Source organism: Aedes aegypti, chromosome 1 (genome assembly GCF_002204515.2).
Source record: "Aedes aegypti strain LVP_AGWG chromosome 1, AaegL5.0 Primary Assembly, whole genome shotgun sequence".
NCBI classification, from domain to species: Eukaryota; Metazoa; Arthropoda; class Insecta; order Diptera; family Culicidae; genus Aedes; species Aedes aegypti.
In genome coordinates, this window is record NC_035107.1 from 222,540,645 (window position 1) to 222,558,211 (window position 17,567).

At 42.3% G+C, this 17,567-nt stretch overlaps 1 protein-coding gene across 5 annotated transcripts in view; it reads left to right on the top strand.

Moving 5' to 3' along the window:
* Positions 1-15,623, top strand: part of LOC5580013 (leucine zipper putative tumor suppressor 3) — a 283,045-nt gene extending 267,422 nt beyond the window's left edge. For 3 of the 5 annotated variants that reach the window (XM_021857643.1, XM_021857644.1, XM_021857645.1), the window contains exons 5-10: positions 12,018-12,663; positions 12,733-13,205; positions 13,278-13,446; positions 13,738-14,139; positions 14,195-14,287; positions 14,346-15,623. In XM_021857643.1, the coding sequence (XP_021713335.1) occupies positions 12,028-12,663; positions 12,733-13,205; positions 13,278-13,446; positions 13,738-14,139; positions 14,195-14,287; positions 14,346-15,260 (2,688 nt within the window). In that variant the 5' untranslated portion in view covers positions 12,018-12,027 and the 3' untranslated portion in view covers positions 15,261-15,623. The remainder of the gene's footprint in view (positions 1-12,017; positions 12,664-12,732; positions 13,206-13,277; positions 13,447-13,737; positions 14,140-14,194; positions 14,288-14,345) is intronic. The other 2 variants (XM_021857646.1, XM_021857647.1) reach the window with 1 other exon arrangement.
* Positions 15,624-17,567: the final 1,944 nt, after the last annotated feature.

Genomic DNA, 17,567 nt, shown 5'->3' on the forward strand with positions numbered 1-17,567 from the left:
GTATGGGTGGTAGCCTTTACGCAACTATGATATTGATGGTGTACGCATTTTATATACTTTTATGTATTTAAGACTAGTTCTAGACTAGTGAATCAATAACATTTATCACATTTGTTTGTGCATCAATGGGGCAGCTCAAATTCTAATGGAAGATTAAAGATCCAGGCCTAGCTATTGATCACAATCGATAATGTCTAATGTTGCAGCATCATAACGAACAATTAAATTTCGAACTAAAAAAAAACTTCGGTTGTTAGGGAGATCATCAGCACACTGCTTAACCGATATACTCCAGCAAAGAAATGGGTAGCGGACTTTGGGGCAAGTGTGCCACCCCTGCTTTTGATAAAAACTACAATATATATTTTATCTTTGAGCTTAACAATATGTGTCTTCATAGTTCACTATACAATGATCAGAATATGATGAAAATTGCTCTATTTTTCACGTATTTACATCGACTTTTGCAAAGACAACCAAATTTAAGTGGATTTTATATTTTAATAATAAGATTTCGTTGTTTCTAAATAGCATGGTAAAAGGTAAATTATTCACAGATTTTTTTAACGTACTGTACATCGAGAAACTATTCAAATGTATAAGTTATTGTGGCATTTGAACGAAAAAAGTATTTAGTTTTACATCCAAAACCCAGTTTGGTTAAAATGTATACTTATTGGGGCAATTATGCCACCTATTTGGTAAACAAAAATTGTTGAAGTGAAATTTATAAAAATGTAAACTTCATCAACAAAATCATAATAATAAATTAAAATGAGGCACCGGTAGTGGTTTCTGAAGTATAGTAGGGGAATAACTGACATGTTTGCCTCCCAAAGTGATTTTACCTCAAAACTATTCAAAAATAACATGTTTTCCGGCTTATTAAGTACCGTTTTACATATCTACATTAAAATTTTACCGTTATTTAGTGCTAGTGTAATATTATACATTCATTTCATTTATTTAAATCACATCTACACAGATAACACTGAATCAACAATTTCACGCCACAATACTCGGTTCGTGGCCGCATCTCTCCATCCTCGGTTCTGCCCCACGCTCGCCAAATCGATACGCACTTGATCCGCCCACCTAGCTCGCTGCGCTCCACGCCTTCTTGTACCAACCGGATCCGGTGCGAACACCATCTTTGCAGGGTTGCTGTCCGGCATTCTTGCAACATGCCCTGCCCATCGTGTCCTTCCAGCTTTGGCCACATTCTGGATACTGGGTTCGCCGTAGAGTTTGGCGAGCTCGGGGTTCATTCATCGCCGCCACACACCGTTCTCCTGCACACCGCTGAAGATCGTCCTAAGCACCCGACGTTCGAAGACTCGAGCATCGTCCACGTTTCATGCCCGTAGAGGACTTATGAGCGTTTTGTACATGGTACATTTGGTGCGGGCGTGAATCTTTTTTGACCGCAGCTTCTTCTGGAGGCCATAGTAGGCCCGACTTCCACTGATGATGCGCCTCCGTATTTCACGGCTAACGTTATTATCAGTCGTCAGCAAGGATCCAAGGTAGACGAACTCGTCGACCACCTACCAACCCTGTCGCGCTCGGCCCCACCAGCTAGCATATACTTTGTCTTGGCCGCATTCACCACCAGTCCAACTTTTGCTGCCTCGCGTTTCAGGCGGGTGTACAGGTCTACCACCTTTTCAAATGTTCGGCCGACGATGTCCATATCATCCGCGAAGCAAACAAATTGACTGGATTTCGTAAAAATCGTACCCCGGCTGTTAAGCCCGGCTCTCCGCATAACACCTTCTAGCGCAATATTGAACAACAGGAACGAAAGTCCTTCACCTTGCCGTAGTCCCCGGTGGGATCCAAACGAACTGGAGTGTTCGCCTGAAACCTTCACACAATTTTGCACATCTTCCATCGTCGCTCTTATCAGTCTCGTGAGCTTCCCGGGAAAGCTTTTCTCGTCTATGATTTTCCATAGCTCTACGCGGTCGATACTGTCGTATGCCGCCTTGAAATCGATGAAAAGGTGATGCGTTGGGACCTTGTATTCACGACATTTTTGGAGGATTTGCCGTACAGTAAAGATCTGGTCCGTTGTCGATTGGCCGTCAACGAAGCCGGCTTGATAACTTCCCACGAACTCGTTTACTACAGGTGACAGACGACGGAAGATGATCTGGGATAATACTTTGTAGGCCGCATTTAGAATGGTAATCGCTCGAAAGTTCTCACAATCTAACTTGTCGCCTTTCTTGTAGATGGGGCATATTACCACTTCCTTCCACTCCTCCGGTAGCTGTTCTGTTTCCCAGATTGTGCCTATCAGCCGGTGCAGACAAATGGCCAGCCTCTCCGAACCCATCTTTATGAGTTCAGCTCCGATACCATCCTTACCAGCAGCTTTATTGTTCTTGAGCTGGTGAATGGCATCCTTAACCTCTGTCAAAGTGAGAACTGGTTGGTTTCCATCTTCGGCAGTACTGACAAAGGCATTTCCTCCGTTTTCCCGTCCTTCATTGCCTGTGCTCTCAGTACCATTCAGGTGCTCGTCGAAGTGCTGCTTCCACCTTTCGATCGCCTCACGCTCGTCCGTCAGAATGCTCCCATCCTTATCCCTGCACATTTCGGCTCGCGGCACGAAGCCGTTGCGTGATGCATTGAGCTTCTGATAGAACTTACGCGTTTCTTGAGACCGGCACAGCTGTTCCATCTCCTCGCACTCCGTCTCCTCCAGGCGGCGTTTTTTCTCCCGAATGAGGCGGGTCTGCTGTTGCCGTTTCCGTTTATAGCGTTCCACGTTCTACCGGGTCCCTTGCTGCAGCATGACCACCCGCGCTGCATTCTTCTCCTCCAAAACCTCCTGGCACTCCTCGTCGAACCAATCGTTCCGTCGACTCCGTCTCACGTTCCTGACGTTGCTCTCAGCTGCATCGTTGATGGATGCTTTTACTGTTCTCCAGCAGTCCTCAAGAGGGGCTTCATCCAGCTCACCCTCTTCCGGTAATGCAGCCTCGAGATGTTGCGTGTATGCCGCTGCGACATCCGGTTGCTTATGCCGCTCTAGGTCATACCGGGGCGGTCGTCGCTACCGTACGTTGTTAACGACGGAGAGTTTTGGGCGCAGTTTGACCATCACCAGATAGTGGTCAGAGTCGATGTTAGCGCCACGATAGGTCCTAACGTCGATAATGTCGGAGAAGTGCCGTCCATCAATCAGAACGTTTTCGATTTGCGATTCTGTCTGCTGTGGTGATCTCCAGGTGTATCGGTATGGAAGGCTGTGCTGGAAGTAGGTGCTACGAATGGCCATATTCTTGGAGGCGGCAAAATCAATTAGTCGTAGGCCGTATTCGTTCGTCAGCCGGTGGGCATTGAACTTTCCAATCGTCGGTCTGAATTCCTCTTCCTGGCCAACCTGAGCGTTTAGATCTCCTATGATGATTTTAACGTCGTGGCTACTCGCGTTCGAGCTGCGCGTAAAAAGCATCTTTATCATCATCAGTGCTTCCGGAGTGAGGGCTGTGCACGTTTATTATGCTGAAGTTGAAGAACCGGCCTTTGAAACACCCCAGGTATCCAACCTCATAACATTATCGGGTCGGACTGTCCAGCAATTGACGATAGGGATGCGACACAGCATTTGCAGCTCGTACGGGCAGAAAGCAGCCTATCTCCATCGGACTCTTGACGGGGTGACTGGCTTGCATTCCGCACTCCGTCAGCACACGGTCCACAGCAACTTCTTGCGTTAGGTACATAATCCAGTAGCGTGATCGTTTCGGTACAGTACATTCTTGAAATTATGCTTAAATTGCTATCTTGATTTATTTAATATATATTATTTATTATTTAACCATTGTTTTCTCCAAAAACTCTTACTGAAATACCTCCAGAAATTACTCACCAATAGCAAAATAATAGGAAACCAAGGCACACTCACAAAAATAATGAAAATAACTCTGAACGTGATTCACAGTATAACTGAATGGCATGTGATGTAAATGATAAAACGACATAAAAATGTGTTCGACAAAATATAATGAGTAAAATAGGTAATTTTGCACGTTAATGGCAGAAAAACGATTACACTATGATCGGCATTTCCCGAATCAGACGCTATGGTATTTAAAACGTGGCACAAATTTACGTCATTCAACTCGCTTCTTTTTTGTGCATCCAAAAGACGTAAAATCACATGATTTTTTGGGAGTGTGCATTACAAACCGATTGATATGTTTAAACATTCTGACAAGCACAGCAACTACGAAAATAAATGTGATCAGCACAGTACATACTTAGATTTTTTTTATACACCTCATATTTATGTGCCCGACATATTAAAGCAAGTAAAATTACGTAAATTCAAGTTACAAGTGGCGTAATTTTCCGTCACAATGAACTGAATATTGTTTTAATCACAAACATTTTCAGTCACATTGAACATATATAATATGACAAGAATGATGTCTTTTTAAGCTTAACCTTAGTAAGGACCTTGGGTCTTTTTTTCCCCAAAAATCAAATCAATGTAACTTTTAATTGAATTAACCTAGCAATTTGAAATTTTCTGACAATTATTTTTTTGTGGAAAATTTTATTTTTGTTGAAACAAAAGTTTTGAATGCCACTAGGGGAGCTTCCATAAAAAACAAAGTTACAAATTGAGACTTAAGGTCTTTTTCGACACGTAAATTCAAAAAACAGCTCGCAAAAATCAGTGTATTGACCGAATTTAGTTCTGTTAGACTTAATTGAATGGCACACACGTCTAATTTCAGAAACCTCTTTGGAGATCCGGATTTGGTCCCTGTGGCCACCGGGAACCTGCTACATCTGAAAAAAAATAGACCCTTACTTTGACAACCTGTAGTTTCGTAACTAAACAAGTAATCTGAACTGTCCTCATATTGTTGAATAGGTATTCTGTTTTTGCATGGATTTTTTTACACGGCCGTGCAAAAAAAGTTTCCGTACATTTTTTTCCGCCGAAACCTTATTTTTGCATGAATAGTCTAGAAACGTTGTTATTTTTTTGCACGGTTTTTTAAAATTTAAACGAAAACTTTTTTTGCACGGTACAAAAACAGAATCGGGTGTACTATGAATAGAGATTCTCAAATGCCTCAGTTATTCATACCCGGATCTGGAAACCCGAAACACCCGAAAAGTAAGTTTCCATCGCAGTTTTGTATATGTAATTCCCATCGGTACTATTTGTTTGATGGATATTTTGGCATAAAATTTCTCTGTAATAAAGAACCAATTATTAGTGCACAACCCCTGAAAAATTCAGTTCATTGTGGTCCCTGCTGAACCGGTTCCTGGAGTCCCGGAAGGTGGCAAATCTGGACAATTCGATGAAATTACTCGGATTTATGCCCCAAAACCAAATGAATTGTGTCCAATTCTTAACGATTTTTTTATGTTTGGATGTATTTTGGTCCTTTTGGAGCACCGGAATGGCCACAAGAAACCCGTAATATGGGACCACTAAGTTTTAGCACCAAAAGTAGGCATGCCATTGCTGGGTTATTTGGTGGTAAAGAAGAATCAAAGTGGTAATTTATCTAAAATTGTACTAGAAGAGTCACAGGTGAGTGCAATTCGGATGCCCAAGTATCTGGTTTGTTTTTGTCCCTCCGTCCGAGTGAGTGTTCGGTTTACGTGTTTTGCTGGGCAGTGCTATTCGGAAGCCCAAGCATGCAGTTTTGTGTCACAATTCGTTACTTTTTGTTCAAGACTAAGAAAGGTTAAATAGCATTTTTTTTTTGTTTTTTTTTTTTTGATTTTTACATTGAATATTTTGCATACCATTTTTTTTTTCTAACTCTGTATAACAAGTTATCTTAACATGTGCTGCTCTCAATATAGGGTTAGCAATATATTTTGGACCCCTTCGGCCATTTGCCTGCAAATTTCCCAGTTTAAATCGAAAGACCAACTCAATTCGCATGCCATTTAGAAAGATATTGCAGGTTGCTTTGAAATATGGATTTTCGGTGTACTTCGTTGATCACACTTATTTTCTTGCTTGGAGGCGGTTGCCGATAATCATTTCACAAATTCATTCAAAAACAAACTTTTTCAATAGAATAAACGAAAAAGATCACATAACTGGCAACCTTGCTCGCCCTTCGGTGGTGGTGGTAGATCGGAAACCAAAACAAAACCGAGAAAGATAAAGGCAAATTTAGTAGCACGTGGCTTTGCATGACATTTCTCTTTGTCAAAATGCTGTCAGATTGCGAGGTTGCACTTTGCCGTCACACTTCTAAGTGTCACACTTTCAAAGTGTGCTGTTCGATTTGGTGGGAACAGCGCAATAGGACTATTCCGCACTTGCATCAACCGTTTGTACATAGAAAATGTGTTTATTTTATCTGAAATTAATTTAATTTAATCGGTTCATCCATGCAACCATTAGAACACGTTACACACAGAAATTGAAGCCGAAAGAATTTTTCAAATGTAAACAAAAACTATTTTAAAATTTCTGAACTAAAAGCATAGAATTTCTTCGGTTTTCCATTGTCAATCGATTAATTAGACTATGTGCAAGCATATTATGCAACCAGTGTCGTGGACTTTGGCGCCAAACGATGAAAAAAGCCGGTTGTCCAAAATATATACTTTGAGGGTCCAAAATGTATTGGTGTGTCCAAAATAATGAAAAACAATGCTTCATAATTTAATTATTTTCGACGTTTTTTAGATTCTACAGGAAGGAAGTTACGCTATCAAAAGTTCTAAACGTACCCGGAACAAAGTTTTTGCAAAAAAAATCGTATAAAAAGTTATTGATGAAAGCTGATTTTTCTGGGATTCTGGGATTTTTTGTGAAAAAGAAATAACTCGCAACAAGACATAGAAATTTTGGTTCTTCGGCAACGCTGCTCCAAATTGGTTGTTCTGAAAAATTTCAGAACATTGCTCAGGTCTAAGTCCAAAAAAGTGTATACTATGATCTTCCAAACCTTATTGGTCACCCTAATGCTATATCACTGAAAAAAGTGTCGGAAAAGTATGGAGAAACTTTCCAGAAGACACCATATATCTAGAACTGACAGTTTAGGCGCAAACATTTTTGTCATCCTAGATATGACTTGAGACCAATGTGCAATGTCCGCCACCATTTTTGTTTTGACATATTTACACTTTGTTTTGTTCCAAAGTGTAAGGTTTCCGTACGTAATTTTCAATTGAAGAAATTTTTCAATGTGTTGCCAATATCGGAAAGAAATTTTTGATAAAAACGGTGGTTGCCAAAATCGGAAAGGCACTGCATTACCTTTTTTTTTGAATCATTATTTAAAAATTATTTTTTATGAAAAATGCATAAAAATAGTTTGAAAGCAAAATTTATATTGAATCGAATTCAATTAAAATGTGTATGAAGAATAGATAAATATATTTTAAATGAACTCTATGTGAAAAATATCGTCAAAATACATATATGTAAAATAATGAACTAACCTTTAAACCACTACCCATAAAGGTGAAAATTTCACAGAACACTAATTTTATGGTAAGGTTGGTAAGAAAGATATGGGAGATGGGATTTTCAAACTCTTTTGTAATTTGGGTCCCCTACTTCTTCTTCTTCTTTCTGGCGTTACGTCCCAACTGGGACAAAGCCTTCTGCTCAGATTAGTGTTCTTATGAACACTTCCACAGTTATTAACTGAGAGCTTTCTTCGCCGATTGACCGTTTTTGCGCGTTTACCGCTACGGCTATCTGGGCCCCTAGGGGTCCCCTACTATACAGGTCGATACCTGAGACGAGACTCGCGAAGACGGTCTTCTTTTTCTGTGATTGCTGAGTTTTTTTTCTTATTCCACTTTTTATTTATACGAATCATGCGCAAGCCGTTCAAATTCTCACATGAAACTCTCAGCAATAAATGATTGGCTTTGCATCACACCGAATCATAAATAGCCTTTTGAGTTAAATTTCATGCCAGCAAAAGTTACAGACATTAAAAGTAACTAATCTAGGGTTTAGATTTATCAGCAACTTTAGAAAAAACTGCTCTGCCGACTGAGGTTTATAATAACAGTTTATTTTGAATGCAATACTTTTCACTTCTACAGCCATGAAAACGGTGGGCTGCATTTGACGTTTCGTGACAGCGGAATCTGGGCAGCATATGACGTTGATATTTTTACTCTACGCGCGTCTCTCTCAGGTCGACACTATTGTACGCCGCCTTGAAATCGATAAAAAGGTGATGGTTAGGTCCTGGTATTCCTGGCATTTTTGGAGGATCTGGTCCGTTGTCAATCGGCTGTCAACAAAGCCGAATGGTGATCGCTCGAAAGTTCTCACAGTCTAACTTGTCGCTTTTCTTATAGATGGGGCATATTGCCACTTCCTTTTCAGCTTTTACTTGGATGCTGTTTTCTTTCCGAGATTGAGCCTATCAGTCGGTACAGACAAATGACCAGCCTCTCCGGGCCCATCTTTATGAGTTCAGTTCCGATACCATCCTTACCAGCAGCTTTATTGTTCTTGAGCCGGTGAATGGCACCCTTAACCTCCCTCAAAGGGGGGGCTGGTTGTTTTCCATCGCCCGCAGTACTGACGAAGGCATTTCCTCCGTTGTTCCGTTCTTCATTGCCTGTGTTCTCAGCACCATTCGGGTGTTCGTCGAAGTGCTACTTCCACCTTTCGATCACCTCACGCTCGTCCGTCAAAATGCTCCCATCCGTATCCCTGCTCATCTCGGCTTGCGGCACGAAGCCGTTGCGGGATGCGTTGAGCTTCTGATAGAACTTACGTGTTTCTTGAGACCGGCACAGCTGTTCTATCTCCCAGCACTCCGTCTCCTCCAGGTGGCGTTTTTTCTCCCGAAAGAGGCGGGTCTGCTATTGCCGTTTCCGTCTATAACGCTCCACGTTTTCCCGATTCCTTTGCTGCATTCTTCTCCTCCAGAATCTGCCTATATACCTCGTCGAACCAATCGTTCCGTCGACTCCGTCTCACGTACCCGATGATGCTCTGATGGGCGGCCATCGGTACCGTATGTGGTTAAAGGCGGAGAGTTTAACCATCACCAGATAGTGGTCAGATGCGATGTTAGCTCCACGATAGGTTCTTCTTCATCTTCTTGGCATTAACGTCCTCACTGGGACAGAGCCTGCTTCTCAGCTTAGTGTTCTTATGAGCACTTCCACAGTTATTAACTGAGAACTTTCTTTGCAAAAGTTGCCATTTTCGCATTCGTATATCGTGTGGCAGGTACGATGATACTCTATACCCAGGGAAGTCAAGGAAATTTTCATTACGAAAAGATCCTGGACCGACCAGGAATCGAACCCAGACACCTTCAGCATGGCTTTGCTTAGTAGCCGCGGACTCTAACCACTCGGTTAAGGAAGGTCCCACGCCACGATAGGTCCTGACGTCGATAATGTCGGAGAAGTGTCTGCTGTGGTGATCACCAGGTTTATCGGTATAGCAAGCTGTGTTGGAGGTAGGTGCTACGAATGACCATAATCTTGGAGGCGGCAAAATCAATTAGTCGTAAGCCGTTTTAACGCCCTAGTAGCAATAGCCAGTTAGGATCCCTTAGAACACCGGTTAGAAATTCTAAAAAAATGGCAATTTATCAACACGATATTTATGATAGTACTGCAGATGGATTGAAACTAAGTGTTGGTCACTGAAAAACATCAATAGCGTGGATAATTACCACGTGATCACTTATTATGCAGTGATAAAGATCTAGAGCGCGATGTCGCATTACTGTTGTTGGTTGTCAAATCAAAGTGATATTGATAGCTAGCAAATGATATTGATGGTTTTAAAACATCAACTATCAGCTGATATGACTGATATTAGGCAACTCTGAATAGTTCTTCACGTTGAAATTTTCTCGTCGTTGGAAAGAATCACGGAACCGAAGAGAAATATGGCTCCCGTAAAGCTGAATCGAGCAGCTCTACGCGTTATGAATGGAAGATTCAAAAATTGAGGACGAGTCTTCACGGACACATCAAAAGAGAACAACACCTGTGGCATAGGGATATACTTCAAAGGGTCAGCCAGGTACCATTATAGGTTGGCACACGAGGTAAGCTTCACGACCGCAGAAATACAAGCTATCAACGGCGCAAAGAAAATCATATAAGAGAATCAACTCTACTTGTACGTCATATACACGGATTCCAAGACAGCTTGTGGGATGCTTGAGGAAGCATTACAGGTACACAAAGGACCACATATACTGTCGGAAATGCTGCAGGCAGGGCACGAAACAGGAACATCAATACAGTGGAAGAACATAAAATCATAATTTTCAGGCTAGCACTTGGGCTAACATCATGCCCACAACCCTATTTAGAACTACATAGAAGTTTTTCCGTGGTTGAACAGTACTTGCAGGTTCACGAAACTTTATAAGAGGAAGGTCATTTCGATTGCTACAAGCAAAGAGACAGCAGGTACAAGGAAGACAGTGAGAGCCAAATCAGTGCTGAAATGACGGCAGGAATAGGATAACGCCATAAAAGAAAGATGATAGCATTAACTTATCATAAGGATAATTACGTAGATAAAGTGGAAGCATGGAGTAGTTAACTTTCACTTAACACAGTTTATGTCTGGGCATGGTTGCTTCAGGAAATATCTTTATAAATTAAGATATATCGAAGCACGTATTATCCGATGGCTAGGAAAATACGTGCTAGGCAAGGCAAGATTCTGTTAAGTGCAAAATATAGTGAAGGGGTTTATAATAAAATTGAAATGAACTATACTTTTTCTCTAGTAGATTAAAACACGACTTGTTCAGATCGATATCAAACACTTTCTCAGTACAAGATATAGTTCCCCTGTTCATCATTACAATTGTATTTTCCTTTTCCCTTAACTTATCTCTTTTACTCTCTTTTATCTCTCACACAACTTCATATTTTACTTCCTATATTCGAAATCGGTTTCTTCCTATTTTACCGAGCATTGTATTGAAATTGTATGCAACATTGAGAGCCACAACCATTATAAACTCGTACATTATGCAGGAAATGTGTCAGCATGAAAGCATATGGAATGCCGTGAGCAGATGGGTAACGCAGATTATGTTATTGCTGCAGAAGAAGACCAGAGGGGATCGAGCCGAAGTATTGGAGTAGGCTAACACTGCGGTCGGAGAATAGACCAAATATATCGGGATTAGCGTATGGATCGGAAATTAAACTCTGCTGAAGATCTTCCACCGCCGGGGACCAATTTGTAGCAACATCCAGCAAAACTACAAAAAAAAAACAGTCACTATATGACGAGTTGGAAAAACAGAGCGAGTGAAAGGGAGCCTTTCGGATTAAGCTGGAGAGAGCGCTGCAGGTCAAACACAATGCAATGGCAAGAACGACAAAATGGCACCACCGATTAGAATGACATATCACTGTTTTGATCAATGTCGGTTAAATCAGATTCAACATGTACTTGACAAATTGCGAAATTCTAAGCAAATGCTTTTGAGGATACAAACCTATTCTATATCAGGACAATCTTTCTCTAAACGCAGAACATTGTGAACGTTGCGTAGGTACGTTGCTGTCTCAGAATGTCGGTAAAATGTCTCCTGAATTTTAAACTTCATTTTACAAACAGATTAATCGATTCTCATGATTTGAAAAAGAACTCTTAGCGTGTTAGTTATGGGGCCCAGATAGCCGTAGCGGTAAACGCGCAGCTATTCAGCAAGACCAAGCTGAGGGTCGTGGGTTCGAATCCCACCGGTCGAGGATCTTTTCGGGTTGGAAATTTTCTCGACTTCCCAGGGCATAGAGTATCTTCGTACCTGCCACACGATATACGCAAGCAAAAATGGTCAGTGGTATAGTAAGCTCTCAGTTAATAACTGTGGAAGTGCTCATAAGAACACTAAGCTGAGAAGCAGGCTCTGTCCCAGTAGGGACGTAACGCCAGAAAGAAGAAGAAGAAGCGTGTTAGTTATTGAAATTGACTCAAGTTATTAACTTATTATTATTAACTTATTAACGTCTCATCTTCACCTCTCTCATATCTTTTCCAGACTAAATGCCATGGAATCGTCCAGTCATGGTGGTGGAGGCGGAGGCGTCGGAGCAATCACTAGCCACGGCCAGACCGTTGCCCCGGCCTCCCTTTCGATAGCACCTTCTCCGTCTGTCGTATCTCCTGTCTACAAAAATCCGATGCGACCGAAGGGCCACTACCGCTCTTCTTCCCTGGAGAATAACCCGTTCGCAACCGGAGGCGGCAAATCTTCCCTCAGCTTAGTACAAACCAACTTCACCGGTACGCTCAAGTCCCGTCGAGAGCAGAAGCGAATATCTGACTTCCTCAGCAAGCAGAGTCTGCAGCATGGTGGCAGTGTTGCCAGCAGTGCTTTGAGCGGATCTGGTAAGGAACCTCAGTCCCTATCATCGTCCGTCAACGAGAGCACCATCCGGAAGGCTCACTTCGAGAACATCCGGGAAATCTTCGAAAAGAACAATATCAAAAATGCGCACAATAGCCGAGTGGGGACCGGGTCTGGGTCGGCTATGGCCAAAATCAACGGATTGGTGGCATCGGCGCAATCGGCATCATCGTCTTCTTTGGGGCATGAAACTCCGCTGGCTCAACAGAACGGAGTTGGTCTTTCCATGGACGATAAGCCTCCCAAGATTCAAGCCTGCAGCGGAATCCTCGGAAAGGTAAGAATCTGAAGTTTTAGTTAGGGCTGTTGATTACGACTTTTCATTCCTCTCTCTCTCTCTCTCTAGGGCAAGCAGGTGATCCGTCCAATCGCATTCAAACCAGTTCCTTACAAATGTAACACACCAAATTACACCAGTAGTGGCGCTTCTACCACTGGAAACAGCAGTGTCACTGGAGGTGCAGTAACGCCAGGAGGACGTCTTACGGATCTGGGCGAACGTTTCGGGTCTACGCCATCTCTTGGAGCACCGCTCAGCATCCAGTACAAGTTCGGTAGTACGACCGATCTACACCATCACCATCATCACCACAGTAACAGTGGCCATCACAGTCTGAATCTCCATGGAACCATGAGCGCGAGAGGTATGAGCACCCCCAGTGCCGTTGCCAGCGGTCCGTCCAGTGGATCCTATTCCCAACACTACGGATCGCTGCAGAGGAAAAGCTCAGCAATACCGTTTAAAACATACGACAGCTTGGAGTCGATCCTAAAGTTGCCGGACAGTATGATCGCATCCTACCCGAATCCCAGTACCAGGTAAGCTCATAATCCATGCGGATCGTAGATTCACGAGATATAATTGTTGTATTCTTCCACACTTCCAAACAGTCAATCAGCGAGCCTGTACGCACCTCACGATCTTCTGGACATGGCTCCGTCCCCGTCGGATTCGGGCATCTCCGAGCTGGAAGCGGCTCTGCGCGATCGCGACTCCGAACTGGCCTACCTCCGGCAAACCATGGAGCACAATGAGCAAGTAATATTCAAAGTTCATCAGGTTGGTAACGCCTTATGAGCGGCTGGACTAATCTGTCAAAATCGCTTCGCTGAACAGCTATCTCCGACGCAAGACTCGGATAGTGATCTTGGTCCTGGGTCTATCGCTTCATCTAAGATTGATCATGTGATTGTGTGTGCGCATTTTCGGCTTTCCTTTTTCTGGTTTTCCACTGTCAGCCTCTCATTTCTCTTACCTATCCTATTCTTTGTTCTATTTGAGTGCTATCAATGAGTGATCACGCAGAACTGTACTACCCAACGATCTTTTGTTTGATCTTCAATTCCACAGGACAAGGAAAAGCACTGGGAACAGGAGCTGAATCGGCTCAAGTCGATCCACGAAAGTCGACTCCGGGCTGGGGCACAGAAAGTGCACAAGTTGGAGCAGCTGTTGATGATGCAGACATTCCAACTGCGACAGGACAAGAAGCGTCTTCAGGAGGATATCAACCGAATGCATACGGAATTCGCCCTGACCAAGGAACAAGCGGAAAACCAAAAAACGGAAATCTGTCACCTGAAGCTGGGCGAAAAAGATCTCAAGGAGCAGAACGCTGACCTGATAGACGAAATCCAGATGCTTCGCCGGGTGGTCAGCGATTTGAAGGAACGTCTCGAAGAGAGCGAGTGGAGCTTGTGCCAGCGGAATGGCGAAGTGGCTTTGATGAAGTCGCAATTGAAAGATGCTCAGGTGAGGTTCTATCATGCGGGTGTTACAGCAGGGTATTAACTTAGCATACTTTTAGGCGGAAGTAACGACTAAAGATCAGGAGATTCTACAGTTGCGGTCGGACATCAAGCTACAGAACTACGACGACATTAGTTTGAAAAAGTCTGAGGTAAATTAATGACTAGTGGTTTTGTAACGTCCTCTTGATAAACTTACAACTGTTTCAGATAACAAAGGAGCTAGATTTCGACTTAGAGATTTCCCAGCTCAACCGCATCATTATCTTCAAGGACCAGATCATCGTGGTGATGAATAATGAAATCCAGAAGTTACGGAAGGAACTGTCTGACATTTCGATCTTGCGAGGCTACGAAGGAGCACCACCCGGACGGTACTCTCGCTACAAGAAGAAATTGGAATACATGGCGCAAAAGTTCGAGGAATCTACCGGTAAAAGTGATACCAACAACAACCTTAAGGTTGTCCCCACCGAAGTCGTATCAGCCGAAAAGGCATCCGATTCCAACGCAGCCAACCCAACGAAGAAGTCCGATCTCACCAGTGGCGACATCATACGGAACTACTTCAACAATAAGATGGAGCTCAACAAAAAGCTCTTCCTCAACACCCAGATTTGTAACTATTCGGACGAGGACAAGTCGAGTATCATCGAGAACTACAATGCCAAACAGCTGCCGGACATCACGTTAGATCTCAGCAGTATCGTCTCCCCACCATCCAAATCCAAAACCCCCAACGAACCTCCCCCAACCTACAACCAGAGTTCGTCTTCTCCTTCTTCGGATGACGACTACAAATCGATGACGCCAACTCGCGACCAAGAGGAAGACGACGATGAAGAAGCGGAGGTACGTGCCCTCACGGATAAGGCAGATCCTGCCCCATCGAAGGATGCCCTCAGTAGCTGTGATAAGAAACCAAGCAAGGACCTTCAGATAACGCAACTTCGCAAGGAGCTGGACCACTGTAGGTCGGAGTTCGAGCAAGAGCGGCACAAGTGGGCCGACGAGAAGGAGAAGGTGCTGATCTACCAGCGCCAGCTGCAGCAGAATTACGTCGAGATGTGCAAGCGGACGGCTCTGCTGGAGGAGAAACTGAAAACGTTCGAGAAGCGTCAGTGAATGAATCTTGACCTGCGGAAAACTCGAATCAACGAGTAAACCTAGCTTGTAAGAAACTTCAGATTTCGTTGAATTGCATTTTTGCTACTTTTGCCCCGTGTCCCTCCCTACCTATTGTATTATTACCGATGTAGTGCTTAATTTAAGTTGATCACTGAGAAAAGTCTGACTATAGAACGGACATTCCCATCTCCCGCTAGAACTACATTTCTTCTCTCTATATGGTTAATGTTAGTTGAATCCGAAACGAAAATTCGTACTATATGTTTCTTCAAATGTTATTAGAGTGATTCTAGGATGAATTTTTATTTTGTGTCTACTCTTACTATGTTTATGAATAATATTTGTCGCTAAACTGTTTAATTGAAGCGCTTTAATAGTATCCGAAAGCCTTTTGAGTGATTGATGAAAATCTCGAAAGTTTTATTTAAAGACCAATTCACATTTTTTTTCTGTTTATTATTAATAGAGGCTTTAAGCAGCCATTTTTTCCCTAAGTAACAATCTAATATAAATTAACACTTATATTGAGTTTACCAAACAACCAATCCGCATGGCTATTAAATTAATTAACTCATTACGCGTGTTACTGTCTCTCTGTTTAGTAGTCATGTCGTCACTTGAGTGAGAACGACACGTTGATAGCCTTCCCGCATCTTTACTCTTCCACTATATAGTTGTTGTGGAAGCGATGTAGGTATGATAGGCAAACAGTTTCAACACTAGACAAATCGCACTCGCTCTGCCCGCGTGTGTAGTAACATGAGATGGATGGATAAGCGTTATGAAAGAAGTTTGCGTGATCTGTGGGGATTTGAATTCTAAACTCGGTTATTGGGTCACCAAGTGACTCGGTAGCTTAGTTGGTAAAGCGCTCCGCGCACGTGGATTTTTTCATAATTTCACCCATAATTTGTTCATCTTTACCACACGTAATGAGTTAATTAATTTAATAACCATGCGGATTGGATTACCGAACAGCTAGTAGTAAGAATGAGCTGGAGTTGAGTATAGACTACCGATCGAAATACATGTGTTACCGAGCAACCGATATCCCACTATCAAAGGCGGGAAACCACCAGGTGATCCGTCGGCGTATATCTACTAGATACGACGGATATGTTCTTGGAGAGATTGATCCTCAATAGGCTAGTACCGTATATGGAAGGTGCGGACGGCCTGTTCAACAACCAGTTAGGACTACTTACTTACTTACTGACTTATTTGGCTTTACATCAATTATCTTTATTTATTTATTATTTTTTTATTTTTTTATTTATTATTTATGATCATGCTACAAAGCAATAAGAATAATACTTACAATCCCTATCGAACTAGTGTTCCTTAAAAGGGACGTTAAAGCTTATTGGAATAGCTATTTAAATTAGTCGAGTTACATTATTGAATTCAGTTTAGAGAAAGTTCTACATAAATACTATCGAACAATGAATTGATCAATATTAGATTTTATATAAATTATAAGGTTACGCCTGAATTGTTGAATCGTTCGAGCACTCTTGATTTCTTCTGGTAATCGATTGTATGTTGCCGGCCCTAAATTTTGAAATCTTCTTCTTCCAACTTCCGTTCTGAAGCCAGTTCTCTGCAGCAAATGAACATATCGAGTCTGATGGTGATGTGCAGCAGCATTAAAGTTCCAGTTATGATGCAGATTGAGATTGTTGAGGATTTTAAACATTATCGTGGCTGTTCGCATGATGTACAGTCCTTGTATTGGCAGAATATTATGTTCAGTGGTGCTGTAAAGCTGATTTGTTGGGTGCAGGTAATCCAATTTGAATATTGCTTTAACACATCTGTTTTGCTGAACTTGGATGTCTTTAAGGTATGTGTTGAAGGTTGTACCCCAAGTCGTTATACCATATTGATACCGACTATGGATAAAAGCGAAATATATTTTTAGTAGAACATGTTGTGGCACATATTTCGACAGCTTTCTTAGAATTCCACACAACGATGCGCAGTTATCAACAGTATTTCGTATATGGCAATCCCAACGTAGCTTGTTGTCAATGTAGATGCCCAAGTATTTATAATACGAAACTTCTTCAATCGTTACGCCATTTACTGTCAATGTTGGATGAGGTGCAGCATGGTTCTCTCTAGCTCCAAAGACCATTAATTTTGTTTTGTGCAGATTTAATGACAGTAAATTGTTCTCTAGATATGCCGTTACCAGACGCAAATCGTTTGACATGTCTGCAAATAGTTCTGTTACGGAGTTGCTCTTATACATGATTGCAGTATCATCGGCGAACAGTCTAGGGTGTCCTTTAATTTGGAGCT